We start from the raw sequence: 18,419 nt of genomic DNA on the forward strand, positions 1-18,419 counted from the left end.
TCTAATTTAACCATTTTCCCTGTTCTGAAATAGCTATCATGAGTATCATGAGCTAGAGAGACTTTAGAATTCTCCAGATCCAGAGCTTCCCAGCTGGCGTGTGGTGACATGCTGAGATGCCAGGAACGGCTGTGGATGTGTTGAGATGTCATCTCCTTGGAATTTGAAGTGACTGGTGGAGCCTTGAAGAAACTTCCATTTGCTTTTGTGTGCGTGCTGTTATGTGAAAAATGTTTAGAAAAACGCATTCTATCTCTTTTCTTTTGTAGATGAAGAATTGAAAGCCCTTTGAGTTTTGAAGGCTTTGTTAGAGGCTTCCTTAGTTCTAAGCCTAGGTGCAGAATCCAAATCTTGTGGCTTTTGCTCTGATGCACGTGGGCCACGACACACTTCCTTCCTTCTTTTGGAGTGAGACAGTAAAATTTAGTGGCTGCTCTTGGTAAGCACTTTTATTGGAAGGCGCAACCAAACTAATTCATAACAGTTTGCTGAATTCTTCCTGGAATTCACTTTATATACATGTGTATCAACTCATATAAGAAGACTTTAGGACAGATTCTATTATCACTTTTTTATAGAAGTGGAAATTGGCATTCAGAGAAGTTAGGTGACTTGTCAGCGATTTCATAGTAAGTTACTGAATTCAAATGCAGATCTGTCTGGCTCCAAAGCTTATGCTCTTTGCACACTATCTTGATAAATACCTGTTGGAATGAAAAGTAATTGTCATCTCTATAACATACAGAAATTCTGCCTGCAGAAGAGATAGATAAAAGATAGTTAATTTTCAGTATATGAGAAGAGAAGGAGAGGGGAGGAGGAAATAGGGGCATTCGCTGTGCCTACCAGGACCTAATCTCCTCTTTGAATTGGTGATGGCTTTTGGGGAGTGGGTGTCCTGGTACAATTCCTTGGAGACCTTTTGCAAAAAGAATCTTAGGATATTTGATTATTTTTCTTGCTTCTACCAGGCATATGAATCAGGAAATATTCAAGTTGAAGAAAAGTATAGAGAGACAAATTTTTACAAAGATTTAAAATGTTAGATACTACAGTATTATCTTTAGATTCTGCTGATGGTAACAAGTTAGTGGCAAGGAAGAGAGAAAGAGAGAAAGAAAGGAAGAGAAAGAGAAGTTCTAGACTAAAGAGACTTAAGAGACATGATACCCGAAAGTGACATGTGGTCCTTTTTTATTTGGATCTTGATTCAAATGGAGCAAATGAAAGCAAAGATCCTTTTTTTTTTCTTAAGATTATTGGGGGATTTAATTATGGAAAATGCTTTGGCTATCTTGGCACATAGCAGACCACTTAGTGGCTTAAAACAATTTATTTTCTCACAATTTTGCAGTCAGGTCAGGTCTTTTGGGGATGCCTCTCTGCCCCATTGCCATAACTAGGGTGACTCATCTGGGACTTGAGGACTTTGTTCCAGGATGGCCTCACTCACAGGGCTAGCACCTTGGTGCTGGTCATCAACTTGCAGAGCAGTGGGAGCTGTTGCTAGAACCCTTTATGTTCCTTCATGGAGGTCTCTTCATGTGCTGCTTGGGCTTCCTCACAATAGGACAGCTGGGGTCCAAGAAGGAGGAAATGGAAGCTGGCAGTCCTCCTAAAAGCTAAGCTTAGATCTAGCACAGTGATATCTCTTCCATATTCCATTTATCAGTGTAGTCACAGCTTCAGCCCACGTTGAAGGAATTGGAGAAATAGACTCCATCTCTCTGTGGGGGGGAATGACATGGGGAGGTACTTGAAGTTATCAAGGAATAATTTTAAAGTGTAGCAATGGCACTCTGATTATCTAAGAAAATGTCAAAAAAATTTTAGAGATACAAAGTGAAGCATGTAGGAGTGAAATGACATGATGTCTGGGGTTTCAAATACTTGCACAGGAAGGAAAAATGATAAGGATAAAATGGGATAGATTTAGCAACTGTTGTAATATCTTGATAATTTTTGAATATAGTTGATGGGAATATGAAGGGATTAGTGAACTCCACTTTTGAGTATGTATGAAAAGCTCATCATCAATTTTTTAAAATATTCAGTCTTGAAATAATATTATAGTTCCTAAAAGAGACTCAAAGTTCTAGTCTCATCTGGTTTCGATTTTGATTAAATTTTAATATCACATCTTCTCAGGATACACTGTAAATAATACTCCCCCAAAGTACTAACTTGGGAAAGAATGCAGAAATGGAGAAACGTACAGGGGTACTATGGTGGCTATTGGGAGGAATAATAGAAGGCAGCCAAACATGGAAGACCACTTTACAATGGTGCCGATGATGTACTTTTTTCATTTGAAAGCAACTGTGTGAAGACTTCATGCACTGAGGTTCTGCATCCATCCTCAGAACATGAAGGGAAGGCAGGGGAACCGTAGAAAGTTACCATGACTGACCCCTTGCATCAATACCAGCTGTTGTCAATGCACAGACCAATCCTTATATGAGAAGAGTAACTCTTCTTAAGGAAGCATCCTCAGATATGTAATCTGTTACTTGGAATCGAAAGCATTCCTAACTCACAACACTCTTAAAAGCAGAAGGTGCCAATGTAATTCTCCAGGGTTTCCTAATTAAAGAATAAGGGACAACTGTAGATGCCTTTTCTGAGGGTATTAGAAATAAATGTTATTTAAAGGGAAAAAAAGTCCAGGATCAGCTGAAGAAGAAGCATATTTGCAAGATGAAAATTGAACTTTCCAGCAATTCCATCTCTGGATATGGACACAAAAGAATTGAAAGCAGAGACACTGGAAATTTGTACAGCCTTGTTTATCGCAGCATTATTTACAAAAGCCGAAAGGTAGAAGCAACCCAAGTGTCCATCAACAGATGAACGGATAAGCAAAATGTGGTATATACATGCAATGAATTTTAAAAGTCTTAAAAAAGAAGGAAATTCTGACATATACTACAACATGGGTGAGCCTCAAAGACATCATGCTGAGAGAAATAAGCCAGTCACCAAAGGACAAATATTGTATGATTTTACTTATATGAGGTACCTAGTGGAAAAGAGGAATTCATAGAGACAGAAAGTAGAATGGTGGATGCCAGGGGATGGTGAGGAGGGAGGAATGGGGAGTTAGTGTTTAAATGTTCAGAGTTTCACTTTTCCCAAAACGAAAGATTTTCTGGAGATGGATGGTGGTGATGGTCAATGACAATGTGAGTGTACTTAATGCCACAAAACTGTGCATTTTTAAATGGTGACAATGGTAAATTTTGTTATGTCTATTTTACCACCATAAAAAGTACTTATTTCAGTATCTTGTCATAGAAAAGATCCAACTTTTTTTTTTAATTAATGGAAGGTAATAGAGTGATGGAGATAGAGAGGCACACATGGGACCCAGCCTTGACCTACCACCTTTGAAGGGAAGGTGCTACTTTTATATTGAAGGATGGTCTTTTTGTTCAAGGTTTGCTTCATCTTTTCAATTTAGTTAGCTAGGTCTATGATTGTTTTCACTGCAGTTTTCCTTCAGATTTTAGTAATATTATTGCCACCTTGGCAATCTGTTTACACAGAACATGGCACGTCTCCTTCTCTCATTTTATTAGTCAGGCTTCCTCATTAGTTTAGAAAATTTTTTGTTCAATAAAGACCTATCTTATTTGATCCTGGTCTCTGAATCCCGTGGATTATGGCAGGGATTTTACTCTGTAATAATCTCCCATGAGAACTGCCCAAACAGCTGTGAAGCCAAGACAGAGCTACAAGGGGTGACCACATTCTCTCAGGCACAGCAACAAGGGACCGAAGCCTACCAAAATGAATCTTTTCTGCTTTTCACTGGTGAGTTTCTTTACATGCACCATCGATATCCACATTTTTATTTTATTGTATCAATTAAAAGGAATGGAGTTAGGGATACCCTAAACTTCCTATGTGGTGATTAATTAACACATTTAGGGTGTCATAAAAAAAATCCACATCAGAAAGAAGAAAAGGATGTTTTTATTAAAGCACTTAAGCCAACTCATTCAGAGGCAAGTAATTTAACTATATATATATATATATATATACACATATATATATACATTTATCTAAAATAATTAGTAGTTATTTAACATTTTGATGCTGAATTTTTTTGATGCTGAATTTCTAAGAAATGTAAACGGTATTTTTGAGGAATATTTTATTTATTATAAATATGAGAAAAATTTTTGCAAAATATGCTGCATTTAGGTTACTTGCCTTGCTCTGAGACATCCTGGGATCAAAATTTTTTCTTTATTGTTTAAGTAATGAATTCTGTTTAATGTTGGCTTTGTTAAACTACCATGGAGGCAGCCTTCTGAGTTACACAGCACTGTAAATGCGAGGTACAATAGATTATTCCAGACCTGCAGATGTGATCATTCAAGAGCATAAGCACTTCTCAAATTCTTTTTTACATTATTACTTTTTTTTTTTTTTTTTTTTTTTTTTTTTTTTTTTTTTTTAGTTTAGCCTGAAGTGGATCAGTGAAAGTTAGCAGGTAGTCATAGATCTGGAAATACTTTATAACTCTAACCTGCAGTTGTGACCATCTGCCAATGCTAAAAATGAATTTCAAAAATAATTTTATTCATTTCTATCTGTGTTTACAGCAGTACATTATGCCTATTCATTGGTGTTTCAAGATGTGGATGGGAGATCCGTGTCATTTGTGGAAATAAAATGGTTTACTTTGATGTTTGTTTTCTTTCCAAATTGCAAATAAGATTAACGTAAGTGCTAGAGATGGTGCTGACATAGGTTGTAATACCTAAACAGGAGGCATTTTAAGCCAAGATAAGGGATTTAATCTTGGAGTATCTTGAAAAATAAAATGCAATTGTGAGTTGTGGCAGGCTGAATCATCGAGTTCTGATTGCCTATATAGTCCCAATTTACAAAATAATTGCCAGTGCTCAACTTTGCTTTGTGCCAAATAAATCTGACTAGAGAAATCCCATTTCAGGTGATTTAAGTGGTATTGTGCATTCTTTTCTAGCCAATCTAAAAGAGCTATATGTGATTTATGTGAATATACTTTCCATGGAAATAGGCAGTGTAACAGCAGAGAGGACTGCATTCCGAAATCACTCGGAATGGCTCTATAATCAGTATGCTAATGTTAATGTAACATAGCATGGCTCAGCATAGTGTGGCATACGTTTGTAATCCTGCTATTGAAGACATCTAACCATCTAATGAGCATCACTGTCTTTCTCTGCAATAGAGGGAAAGGAGCATGTACTCCAAAAAGATTGCTTCAACACCATGCCTCATGGCCTCAGTCTGACTGCAACTCTTTTCCGTGTTTTAAAGTTATCCTTAAACATTTTCTCGTTCGGAAACATGTTTGATGAGACGGAACCATCATGAACACTGAAATATTTTGTTCAAGCATTCCAAAGTTTGTCAAAGTTAATTGCTCTCATAATAAAATGTCCACAAGGTACTTGGAAAAAAAAATCAAAATTATTTTAGGTGCTTTTTATTTCTTCCTGTGGGGTAAATAAATAAAATTGTTTAGTGTTTGGGCTCTCAACCAGGGTGTTGTGACACCCTACTGTGCTGTTATGAGCTGTGACAAAGGGGTGTGGCTACAGCTTTCGCCAGGAATTTGTGCATAATTCAAAACATATTTTGTCTGTGCCTGTAGGAATGTGAACATATGGGACAGGCATTTAAAATAAAGAGAATAAAAATCACTGATTTAGTGGAAAGAATGATTTCAGAATTAATAAGTAGAGGTTGTATATTTCTATATTGATCTTTAATTCTGTAGGAAGGAGGTGGTTTTAAATATTAAGCATCAAGTAAAGATTACCACTAAAGAAAGCCAGAGAAAGAGTTAAGCATTCTCTTATTTAAGTGGAGGGGGAAATTGTAAATCTTTTAGTAAATGGGGTTTTTAAGAGAAATAATAAAGCAAATTTAATGAACTACCCATTCTGAACCAAGGATCCTATAAATAATCCATTAAAGGTGATTGCTGTTATTTTGGATCTATAAACTTGAAATGGGGTCTGTCTTTCAAAAGGGAGGCAGGGATATCCTTTTATGTATGCCACTCTGACTCCAGAATTTTTCTTACAGTTTTAACACTGTGATAAGGCTTTTAGAAGACTTGCTCATTAGAAGCAGGATGATTTTCTTATTGAGCTCATCATATAATTACTGAGTTTAACATGATTTTGTAACCCAGTAAAGTTACAAATCAATTATCCCTGCACCATTTCTTCAGTGATTTGTAATAATGCTGCCTCTATTTTATTTGGACTATATTCTATCCCTTTGGTTTACCTCTACTCCTTTCCTTATACCTGTTCTTTTATTAGGGTAATTCTAATGCTAAGGGAGACATCTTATTCAACAGAATACCCTCTCCTTGTCCTTCTTCAAAATTTGGACTTCTTAAGTCTGTGCTTCTAGGTAAATTTCAAATAATATGAAAATCTTTGATGGGATTTTGGTTAAAATGGACTTAATCTCACATCATCTTTAGGGGAAATTGACTTAATTATGGAGTTGAGTCCTCCCATCCACAAACATGTGTAGCTTCTCACTTATTCAAGTTTTCTTTTATGGACTCTTAAGATATTGTATAATTTGCTCTATAAAATTCATGCACATCTTTTACTAAATTTATTGCTAGGGATCTAAGAATTTTGGTTGCTGTTGTGATTATTTGTTCCTAATTTGTTTCTGCTGATTTATAGATGCATTATTGACTTCCTGATATTGATATTGCAACTAAATAATTTTGCTGAATTAAAAAAATTCTGGTAGTCTATGTTTTTTTCTTAGATTTCCCATACAGATAATCTGTAAGTTTTCCTCTTCTTTGTTAATTATATCATTCTCAGCTTTTCTCTATCTTCTTGTCACATTGACAAGGAAGAGTGCCATAACAGCAGGCCCCCTAAACCTGTTTCTCACATTCAGGTAGTTACTCCTAATTGAGTCTTCCCGAGGCTTTTGATAAATAATCCTACTGAGGTTAAGGAAGTCCTGTCTTTTCCCGACTCGCTAAGATTTTATCACAGGTGAATAATAAATTTTTCAAATACCTTTATTATTTCAATAAATTTCAATAAATTTTCTGTTTAATATTTTTAAAAAGACATCTAAATGTTGAAACATCCTTATATTCCCATATTAAATACTGATTGACCATGGTGTATTTTTTTTAAAGATTTTATTTATTTATTTGACAGAGAGAGACACAGGAAGAGAGGGAACACAAGCAGGGGGAGTGGGAGAGGGAGAAGCAGACTTCCCGCGGAGCAGGGAGCCCGATGTGGGGCTCGATCCCAGGACTCTGGGATCATGACCTGAGCTGAAGGCAGACGCTTAACGACTGAGCCACCCAGGCACCCCAGACCATGGTGTATTTTTATGCAGACTACTAAATTTAATTAAATTTAAATGTGTACATCTCATTTAGAATTTCTTAAAACTATAAGTAAAATTGGTCTGTAGTTTTTCTTGAATTGACAAGGAAATTCTGTCATTTTATTTTTCTAGAATTCCTATTAATCTTATGTTGTAACATCTTAATATACCTTCCACACTTCTACCTGAATGTTCTGTGTGTTTTCTCATTATCCTTATATGCTCGTGATCTCAGGGTCGTGAAATGGAGCCGGGCGTCTGGCTTCACGCTCAGCGGGGAGTCTGCTTGAGGTTCTCTCCCTCTCTCACCTTCTGCCCCTCCCTCTGCTTGTGTGCTCTCTCTCTCTAAAATAAAATAAATCTTAAAAAGGAAGACTTTTTAAGGAAATATCATTTTATTTTTTACCTCATAAATCTCTTTTATTGCAGGAAGGCTCCATGGACAGCTTATATGAGCCAGTCCCAGAGCAACAAACTAACCAAGAAAGCACCTCTGTCAGGACTGGTTCTCTTATCTCACCTTCTGGGGAGAGTGGAAAAGCACACGACAATCTCTTTATGGTGAGTGAAGCCTCGAGTTTTGTGGATTGCTTCTCTGTTATATATTTAGGATCACTTGCTTCATGATACCGGTTAACACAGCAAAAACCACTGTTCTCAGAAAGTTCTTCGTTTACTTTTGGTTTCTGAGTTTCTCTTCGTTGTTGTCTCTTTCATGATTTTAGCTTATTAATATAAACTGCCATTTATAGAGTATGTATTACATAGGTTAACTCAGTTAATCCTCAAAGCAACCTTAGGACAAAGAAATAACTATATCTTTTTAGAGATTAGGAAACCGCAGGAGAGAAAGCAAAATAACTTGCTAAAGGCTATAAACCGTGAAGTGGTAAAGTTGGCAATTAAAGATATATGGGTCTGCCTCAGTAGTTCATCACTAGGGTACTGGTAATCAGGTCTTTGGGATGGATGGAGGGAACCCCAGATTTGTAGCATTTGCCGATTGACTTGGTGTAAATGCTTCTACCATGGTCATTTTCGAGCTACCAGTGGTGTAATAATAGGCTTACAATACCTGAATATTTATTTGTTCACTATCTCCAGTGCCAACTACAGCACACCAGTGGTGGCTTTAAAATCTGTGCTAACCACTTTACTAAGCTGTTCTTTATATTTATGGACACACACTGTGAACTTACAAAGCATGAGTATTACTAGAATGCAAATGCAGATAGTTTTTTTGAATTATGTTTATAATTACTAGAGGCAGAGAGTTCTCGGTGCTCTGCAAAATTGGCCCTGTCTTTGTTTAACAGTGCTGACTGTTCTCATAGTTGATTGTCCTGTATTTAAATTAATCCCATACTAGCGAACTTATTTTGCTTCTCTTGTGGCTTAGTACAATACAAAACATCCCATGTCTGCTACAAATAAAGAACTTCCCTATACTTATAGGGAATGATCATACTTTTCCCCAATAACAACACAAAGATTAATATCCGATTCCTTTTTTATAAGTAGGTGATGTTATATATGACATTATTTGTGTTGATCCTCACAATAACTTTAGAGAGGTTCAGAAATGTTGAGAAAGGGGGCGCCTGGGTGGCTCAGTTGTTAAGCATCTGCCTTCAGCTCAGGTCATGATCCCAGAGTCCTGAGATTGAGCTCCTCATCGGACTCCCTGCTCGGCGGGAAGCCTGCTTCTCCCTCTCTCTCTCCCTTTGTGTCCTCTCTCTCTCAAATAAATAAAATCTTAAAAAAAAGAAATGTGGGGGCGCCTGGGTGGCTCAGTCGGTTGAGCGACTGCCTTCGGCTCGGGTCATGATCCTGGAGTCCCGGGATCAAGTCCCGCGTCGGGCTCGCTACTCAGCGGGGAGTCTGCTTCTCCCTCTGACCCTCTTCCCTCTCGTGCTCTCTCTCTCTCTCTCAAATAAATAAATAAAATCTTAAAAAAAAAAAAAGAAAAAAAGAAATGTGGAGAAAGGTTACATAACTCTCCCAATTAAAAAAAGGATGACCCAGGATTCAAATCCAGAGAAGTACCTTCAAGTTCTATACCTACTTTCACACCTACTCATTTTATTCCTTGGGCACATTCTTTGAAAACCTTTTTTGTAGAGCTTACAGATGTAAGCAATGTCACATTAGTTAGCAGCCAAGTTCAATAATAAGTCTCAGTCAGTAAAAATAATCCAAAAAAATTTAGTGTAGTGGAAACTCTTCCCTCAATCATACCCTTTTCAATATCCATGAAGGTGTTGATGTTGACAGATATGCAGAAGAGGAAGCAGCGATACATTTTACATATTAATGTGAGAGAGTAAGACTTACATGGAGACTCTCAAATGACATTGCAAAATGTTTGTAAGCATTTTTACTCTATAATTAAAAAGAAAAATTGAATAGGCTGAAGAGCCTGAAGATATTTCCTTAAATGTGTTAGTTTAATAAATATGCACGAAAAATAAACAAGTTCATGGCCAAGCAGTCTACTAGAATTTTTATCAAACTTCCTTACATTGCAAAGTAGATGAGAATAATGAAAACATGATTTAAATTTCTACAACTCTCTTTTCTATGTATATATACAACACACACATGTATATATACACGCATATCATGTATATAGATATATATCTCCACATTTAATTTTAAAATTTATGCATACATACATACAAACATAAATGTGTATGTGCATGTGTGTATACACTTTTGAAAGGCAATCAGTTCAACCATTGATTCTACTATTTTTTTTTTTAAGATTTTATTTATTTGACAGAGAGAGAGACAGCCAGAGAGAGAACACAAGCAGGGAGAGCAGGAGAGGGAGAAGCAGGCCTCCCGCGGAGCAGGGAGCCTGATGCGGGGCTCGATCCCAAGACCCTGGGATCATGATCTGAGCTGAAGGCAGACGCTTAATGACTGAGCCACCTAGGCGCCCCTGATCCTACTATTAATTGTTAAATTGTACCAGTCCTTTCAAATTACCACTGAAATTTTATTCCTAATAAAAATGATTCCATAGCTTGGATAAAATGAAATCAGTCTTTTGAAAAAATGACATTTAGTGATTTAGAACTTTCTCTCTGAGCCTCTGAAGAATGGATCATTTTTTCCTTCTAGTATTCTCACTTCCTTTTTTTCCCCCTAAATCAAGGGAAAAAAAAGTTTTGGACTAGTCTTGACAATATCAGAAAAAAGTATTTTTTTGGATTCATGTTCTAGAAATATTATAAAAACACCCCTAAAGTTCATGGAGTTATATCTCAAGCTCCCAGTCCTCAACCCAAATGTATCTGTAACCTTCCCAGAGAGGAGAGGTGCTCTCATACTCAGACTCTTTAGAAGCAATCAGACAGCATATCTAGTTGTTAACAGTGGAAATTAATAGCCCATACTAAAAATAATATCATTTGTCATATGAATTGAAAAGAAAAATCCGGGGTACCTGGGTGGCTCAGTCAGTTAAATGTCCGACTCTTGATTTCAGTTCAGGTTATGATCTCAGGGTTGTGATATCGAGCCCCTCATCAGGCTCCACACTCAGCATGGAGCCTGCTTAAGATTCTCTCCCTCTCCCTCTACTTCCCCCCCACTCTCTCTCCTTCTCTAAAAAACAAAAAAGAAAGAAAAGAAAAATCAAAATGAGAGAGGAATCCTAGTCTTCCTGGTTTCCCTTAAATATGTTTTATTTATTCATACTTATTAGGAGTTTTGTGATGTAGAAAACACTGTTCTAGGCAAGGTGTGGAGTTATATAGATGCATATAGTTATATAGATCTATATATAAGATAATCCAGACTCCCAGAGGAGATTATCCAGTGTAGATCAACTTCACATTTAAGGGTTGAATAGGTATTAAAGGGAAAGAAGTTTATTTGGGGATTTTTAAAATTAAAAAAAAATTAATTGAAGTATAGTTTACATATACTATTAGTTTCAGGTGCACAACAGTGATTTGACAATTATCTACATTATATGCTCATCATGATAAGTATAGTAACCATCTATCACCACACAAAGTTATTATAATATTATTGATTATATTCCCTATGTTCTACTTTTCAATCCTGCAACTTATTTTATAACTGGAAGTGTATACCTCTTAATCTTCTTCACCTATTTTGTCTATCCCCTGCCCCCTTCCCCTCTGGTAACCACTAGTTTGTTCTTTATATTTATATAAAGTTATATATATATACTTTATATATATGAGTCTCTCTTTTTGTTATTGTTATTCGTGTGTTTGTTTCATTTTCTAGATTCCACATATAAGTAAAATCATATGGTATTTGTCTTTCTGTCTGACGTATTTCACTTAGCATAATACCTTCTAGGTGTATGATTGTTTTCGCAAATGGCAAGATTTTGTTCTTTTTATGGCTGAGTAATATTCCATTGTGTGTGTGTGTGTGTGTGTGTGTGTGTGTGTGTATATATATAAAACACATCTTCTTTATCCATTTACCTATTGATGGTCACTTAGGTTATTTCCTTATCTTGTCTATTACAAACAATGCTACAGTAAACATAGGTATGCTTGTATCGTTTTGAATTAGTGTTTTCATGTTCTTTGGGTAAATACCCAGAAGGGGAATTACTAGATCTCATGGTATTTCTATTTTCAATTTTTGGGGGAACCTACATGCTGTTTTCCACAGTGGCCATACCAATTTACATTCCCACTAACAGTGCAGGAAGGATCCCTTTTCTCCACATCCTTGCCAACAATTGTTATTTCTTGTCCTTTTGAGACCACCCATTCTGACTGGTGTGAGATGATATCTTATGGTTTTGATTGAATTTCACTGATGATGAGTGATGTTGAGCATCTTTTCATGTGTCTATTGGCCATCGGCATGTCTTCTTTGGAAAAACGTCTATTCAGTATTTTGGGATTTTAAATGATGAACATCTGAAATATCCAGCTTCCATTTTAATTGCAGTTCCATGAGGGGCTGGTAATGGAGAGCTGGTCCAGAGATGAATCAATTTAAAGTACAAGACTTCAGGGGTGCATGGGTGGCTCAGTCATTAAGCGTCTGCCTTCGGCTCAGGTCATGATTCCAAGGGTCCGGGGATCAAGCCCCACATTGGGCTCTCTCCTCAGCGGAAAGCCTGCTTCTCCCTCTCCCACTCCCTCTGCTTGTGTTCCCTCTCTCGCTGTGTCTCTCTCTGTCAAATAAATAAATAAAATCTTTTAAAAAATAATAATAAGTACAAGACTTTATTAAATTTTGTGAAGAACAATAATAAGTGATCTACTTGTATGTTAGCAAAGCCAGAGAGTTTTGGAGGGCTACTAACAACAACAACAAAAAAAATGGGTAAAAAGTTTTTTGGAGTGAATGATTGTGCAACTAAGTAAATATGCTGAAAGAAACTATGCTAATATACTAGCCTAACTAAGGATTGACTACTTTGTTATTATATTAGTTAAACGTAGGGCCATTATGGCTTGATTCTCTACCTATTTTATTACTTCTTTATTATATCTGAAGCTAATAAAGTGTCTTGATTTAGAAACAGAGTGAGAACATAAAGTGTTTGTACCTCTGGGGCGCCTGCGTGGCTCAGTCGTTAAGCATCTGCTTTCGGCTCAGATCATGATCCCAGGGTCCTGGGATGGAGCCCCACATCGGGCTCCCTGCTCAGCGGGAAGCCTGCTTCTCCCTCTCCCACTCCCCCTGCTGTGTTCCCTCTCTCGCTGTGTCTCTCTCTGTCAAATAAATAAATAAATAAATCTTAAAAAAAAAAATTTTACCTCTGCCAATTGGGGGTTAACTGGATCGGTCCTGAATTATCTGGTTTGCCCTGTATTGACTGAAGTAAGCAAATAATTGTCAATTTTCGCTTACATTTTGTAACCCATAAATTAAATTGGTAAGCAATTTGAGCCTTTTCAAAAATGAGCTTTAAAGTGGGGTGTGGAGTAGGGGCAATGTCCTTTCAATATTGCACAAATATTCATTCAATAAATATTTGTAAGCTAAATGAACGGATCAGTGAAGTTCCATTAATCAAGCTAAAGGAAGTCTTAATAATGAAGTATGTATTGAACAGACATTTCTCCAAAGAAGACATACAAATGGCCAACAGACACATGAAAAAATGCTCCACATCACTTGGCATCAGGGAAATACAAATCAAAACCACAATGAGATACCACCTTACACCAGTCCGAATGGCTAAAATTAACAAGACAGGAAACAACAAATGTTGGCGAGGATGCAGAGAAAGGGGAACCTTCTTACACCATCGGTGGGAATGCAAGCTGGTGCAGCCACTCTGGAAAACAGTATGGAGGTTCCTCAAGAAGTTAAAAATAGAGCTACCCTATGATCCAACAATCACACTACTGGGTATTTACTCCAAAGATACAAATGTGGTGATCCGAAGGGGCACCTGCACCCCAATATTTATAGCAGCAATGTCCACAATAGCCAAACTGTGGAAAGAGCTGAGATGTCCATCAACAGATGAATGGATAAAAATGTGGTTCATATATACAATGGAATATTACGTGGCCATCAGAAAGGATGAATACTTACCATTTACATTGGCATGGATGGAACTGGAGGGGATTATGCTAAGTGAAATTAGTCAATCGGAGAAAGACAGTTATCATATGGCTTCTCTCATATGTGGAATATAAGAAACAGCACAGAAGATCATAAGGGAAGGGAAGGAAAACTGAAGGGGAATTCATCAGAGTGGGAGAAAAACCATGAGAGACTCCTAACTCTAGGAAACAAACTGAGGGTTGCTGGAGGGGAGGTGGGGGAGGTGGGGTAACTGGGTGATGGGCATTAAGGAGAGCACATGATGTGATGAGCACTGGGTGTTATAGGCAACTGATAAATTATTGAACACTACATCTGAAACTAATGATGTACTATATGTTGGCTAATTTAATTTAAATACAATTTTTTTTTTTTAAATAATGAAGTATGTATGATGCAGTGTCGAAAAGCATGAGCTTTAGAGTTGGGCAAATAAGAGTTCTCATCCTTACCGGCTATTTGACCTGGGAAAGTTGCTCAAATTCTCTAGACCTCGGTGTCCTTCTCTATAGAATGAGAACAGTCCCCTGTACGGGTTCAGCTGAGTTGTGTTGCAGGAAGACAATCTCCTCTTGCCCCTCCTCCTCTGCACATGCAGGAAGGGTTTAGCACAGAAGTTCAAGAACCTGAGAAAGACCGCAAGCTGCAGCCTGAGGGGGCCTGGATTTTATGGCCCATGAGCTAAGAGCCACTTTTGCATTTTAAAAGATTTGCTTAAAAACAAAAGCAAAAGTAAAGAAGACTGTGCTGTATAAATTGCCTCTGAACCCCAGAGCCTAATATATTTCTATCTGGCTTTTCAGAGGCAAAGTTTACTGACCCCTAGAGCTGTGCAGTTACAAACACAAGGGGCGATTGAGTGCTTGAAAAGGGGCTGGTCCAAATGTGAATGGCAGGAGGGGTAAAATACATGCCATAGTTTACAGACTTTGTATGAGAAAAGTATAAAACCGCTTATTAACAATTTTTATGTTAATTGTTGAAATGAGAATATTTCAGGTACATTAGGATAAATGGAATTTCACTCATCTCTTAACATAGCTACTGGATGGTGGCCTCCACGTCACATCCCACCATTCAAATGTCACATGGATGCTTATATTCTTCCAGACTTCAATTATATCTGTTCTCCAGGCTTTAGGAAACTTGTAGAACGTGGTTTTTAGCCTTTTGGCCTCTGATGGATGAAGGCACACCAGAAGGGAGGTGAGGAGATGTTAAGTGTTATTCTACTATGTCCACCATCCTTCCTTCTGAGACTTTTCGTACTTATTGTTAGCATTACCATCCTCAAAAAAACAAAACAAAAAAAGAAAACCCTTTCACCTCTGGAACCCCTCTGCAGTGGACAAGGAGGATGGCTAGCTTTCTGAAGGTGGCTCTCCTTTGTCTCTGTAGAAAATAATTTGCATCATCCCTACTCCAGGCTTACAGTATTATCCTAACATTTAAAATGAGTTACAACTCTTCTGTAATATTTGGGTCTTTTTTTTTTTAAGATTTTATTTATTTATTTGACAGAGAGAGACACAGCGAGAGAGCGAACACAAGCAAGGGGAGTGGGAGAGGGAGAAGCAGGCTTCCTGCGGAGCAGGGAGCCCAATGCGGGCCTCCATCCCAGGACCCTGGGATCATGACCTGAGCCGAAGACAGCCGCTTAACAACTGAGCCACCCAGGCGCCCTGTAATAGTTGGGTCTTATAAAGTGGTGATAAATTAAGACTTCTGATTTTTTCCAGTTAAGATGGAGAGGAATGATTAAAAAAAAAAAAAAAGACTAATACTATTACAGTAAAAACTAAACCACGGGGGCGCCTGGGTGGCTCAGTCAGTTAAGTGTCCGACTCTTGATTTTGGCTCAGGTCATGATCTCAGGGTCCTGAGATCGAGCCCCATGGTGGAGTCAGCTGGAGATTCTCTCATTCCCTCTCCCTCTGCCCCTCCCCCTGCTCATGCACTCTCTCACTCCTTCTCTCTCTCTCTCAAATAAAAAATCTTAAAAAACAAAACACCTGAATCACAAACAAAAGAGCTGCTATAAAAAGACTTTGCTACGACTTTTGGCTGTTGTTCTCAAGAGCAGCTGGACTTCAGGATCACCTGAAGACACATACATTTAGACCCTCCTCTGGGTCTACCATATCAATAAGATAGGATTAGAGTAGCCCCGTCCAGTAGAAATATAATGCGATCCACAGATATAATTGTAAATTTTCTAGTAGTCACAATAAAAAACTTTAAAAAGAATGTAATTAATAAAAAATGTTAATGAGACATTGTACATTCTTGTTTTTAAACTAAGACTTTTGCCTGTATTTTATACATCAAGTCAGATGCTAAAGTGTCAGTGGTTAAAGTGAAATCATAAAGATTGTGTATTTTGTACCCAGCTTCAGTTTCTAAATTAAAATTAATTTAAGCTAAATTAAAATTTAGTTCCTCAGTCACACCAGCCATCTATCAATTGCTCAATAGCCACATGAAGCTAGTAATGGCTTCTGTATTGGGCAGGATGAGAGGCTTGAAAACTGCTTGTGCTATTGAGGCATCAAAGTAACCAGATAATATCATACTCCACTTCATTTAAGGAAGTATAGATATTAAAGTATAAAAATACTTGATGATAAACATTTAATTATATACTTGCAGAAGGAGACGAGACAATAGGAAACAGGTGTGTGTTACCCAATGAGGAAACTGAGATTAGTGACTTGTATGGAGAGACAGATGGAGTCAAGACTGGAGCTCTGGCTTCCCAAATACTGATCTTGTCCTTTGGCCCCTCTGCCAGAAGTGTGCGTGAGAGAGAGAGAGAGGTATGAATGTGTGTATACACAAGAGTTAGAGAAGGCAAGAGACAGGTAAGTGGCAGAGTGCTTTTGGGAGATAAGAAGTGAAGAGGAGCAGAAAATAGGAGGATAAAGAATCCGATCTTGTAATATATATGCTAAATATAATCTGATGATATAGAGAACATAGCAGAAAGAACTTGAGATGGGCAATGCAGTTAATAGACTCGAGTTTATTCTTGCTCCCCAGGCGGCTGAGAAATGTGTGTCCTTGAAAATGTTATTGAACTTCTCTGACCCTAAATTTCCTAAGCAATAGAATGTGGCTAAAAATGTCTGCCTCTTGGTTTGTAGTGAGGATCAAATGTTATAACACACGTTAAGCACCTGGCATAATGCATGTTAATGTTCGTTTTCCTTCCTTCTGCAACCTATCACACCAGGGCAGAGTGATCCTTTAATTTAATATCCTTGATTAAATGACTTTAAGTCAAACTCTCACTTGAGCTCGGATGTCGTTTTAAAATAACTGCTCAAAAATAATTTGTAATCAACACTCCTTACCTAAAAGCATTGATTTTTACTGGGCTGGACAAGAAGAAGCAACAGGATTTATTGTTGATGTGCATTAGAATACCCAAGATTTTAATCTCCACAAATTGCCTCAAATCATGAACACTCAGGTTGAGTGCAATGTTTGACAATTCAGCCCTAGATTTCCCATCATGTGTAGACAGCAGTGAACAAGAAAATCTATCACAGGGGCTCTTGTTTGCCTAATTCCTATTTCAGGGTGTTTTTTTTGTTTGTTTGTTTGTTTTCATTTTGGTTTTGGGGAGTTCATTTTAACTTAAGTATTATTAAAATGCAAGTTTAATTTTTTATATACTCACTCATCAACATTCTGTACTGATAAAAAGCACTGTGGAAATCAATTAAATTGTTCCCAGTCACCAGATGTTAATGAGAAAGTAATATAGCAGATTCAAAGATAGCTTTAAAGACAAACAATACAATACAGGTCTAACAGTTGGTTAGAGCTCAGCACTAATGAGGCCAAGGTCAGGGGTTTAATCCCCATATGGCCAGTTATTTTTGCTGTGCTCCATAGCCACTGGCATCATCCATGACCCCAGCCTGCTGTCTTGGCTATGTGTGCCATTGATCATTAAGGAATCTAGGTTGGAGGATGAGGAGGCACCAGCACAAAACCATTACCCACTTATGGGAGGAGCAACTCAAGGGAAGAACAACCTTGCTGACCAATAATTCATCTGCCCACGAAGAGTTTCCTGCACTATAATCAGTCTTCGGGCCACCAGTGCAATTCTCAGCCTTCAGCTTGGGATAATTCAGGGGTCAGTGGTAAGAGCATTATGAGAGAAAACAATTCTTGCCTCAGCTCTGTTCCTAAAGAGTGTTGAATAAGTCCTTATACTCTCTGGATCTCAGTTTCCACTCTATAAGGTAGTAGATTTAGACTAGATGATCTCTAAGGCCCCTTGCTGCTCTAAAATGTTTCCTTAAATACATTTTAAATTATTTTGGAGGTGAAGGGGCTCCTGGGTGTCTCAGTCAGTTAAGTGTCTGCCTTTGACTCAGGTCATGATCCCAGGGTCCTGGGATCAAGTGCTGCATCAGGCTCCTGCTGAGCAGGGTGCCTGCTTCTCCCTCTGC

The 18,419-nt window shown here is 37.7% G+C and overlaps 1 protein-coding gene across 1 annotated transcript in view; it reads left to right on the forward strand.

Moving 5' to 3' along the window:
* The first annotated feature begins 3,789 nt into the window (after positions 1-3,789).
* The window catches only part of LOC148164990 (putative uncharacterized protein ENSP00000383407), a 35,676-nt gene continuing 21,046 nt past the window's right edge, over positions 3,790-18,419 (forward strand). The window contains exons 1-2 of the mRNA XM_088024231.1: positions 3,790-3,813; positions 7,816-7,947. Coding sequence (XP_087880357.1) covers positions 3,790-3,813; positions 7,816-7,947 — 156 coding nt within the window. The remainder of the gene's footprint in view (positions 3,814-7,815; positions 7,948-18,419) is intronic.

Source organism: Eumetopias jubatus, unplaced genomic scaffold (genome assembly GCF_037043125.1).
Source record: "Eumetopias jubatus isolate StellerSeaLion01/CBP00866 unplaced genomic scaffold, mEumJub1_p1.0 scaffold_1, whole genome shotgun sequence".
Lineage (NCBI taxonomy): Eukaryota > Metazoa > Chordata > Mammalia > Carnivora > Otariidae > Eumetopias > Eumetopias jubatus.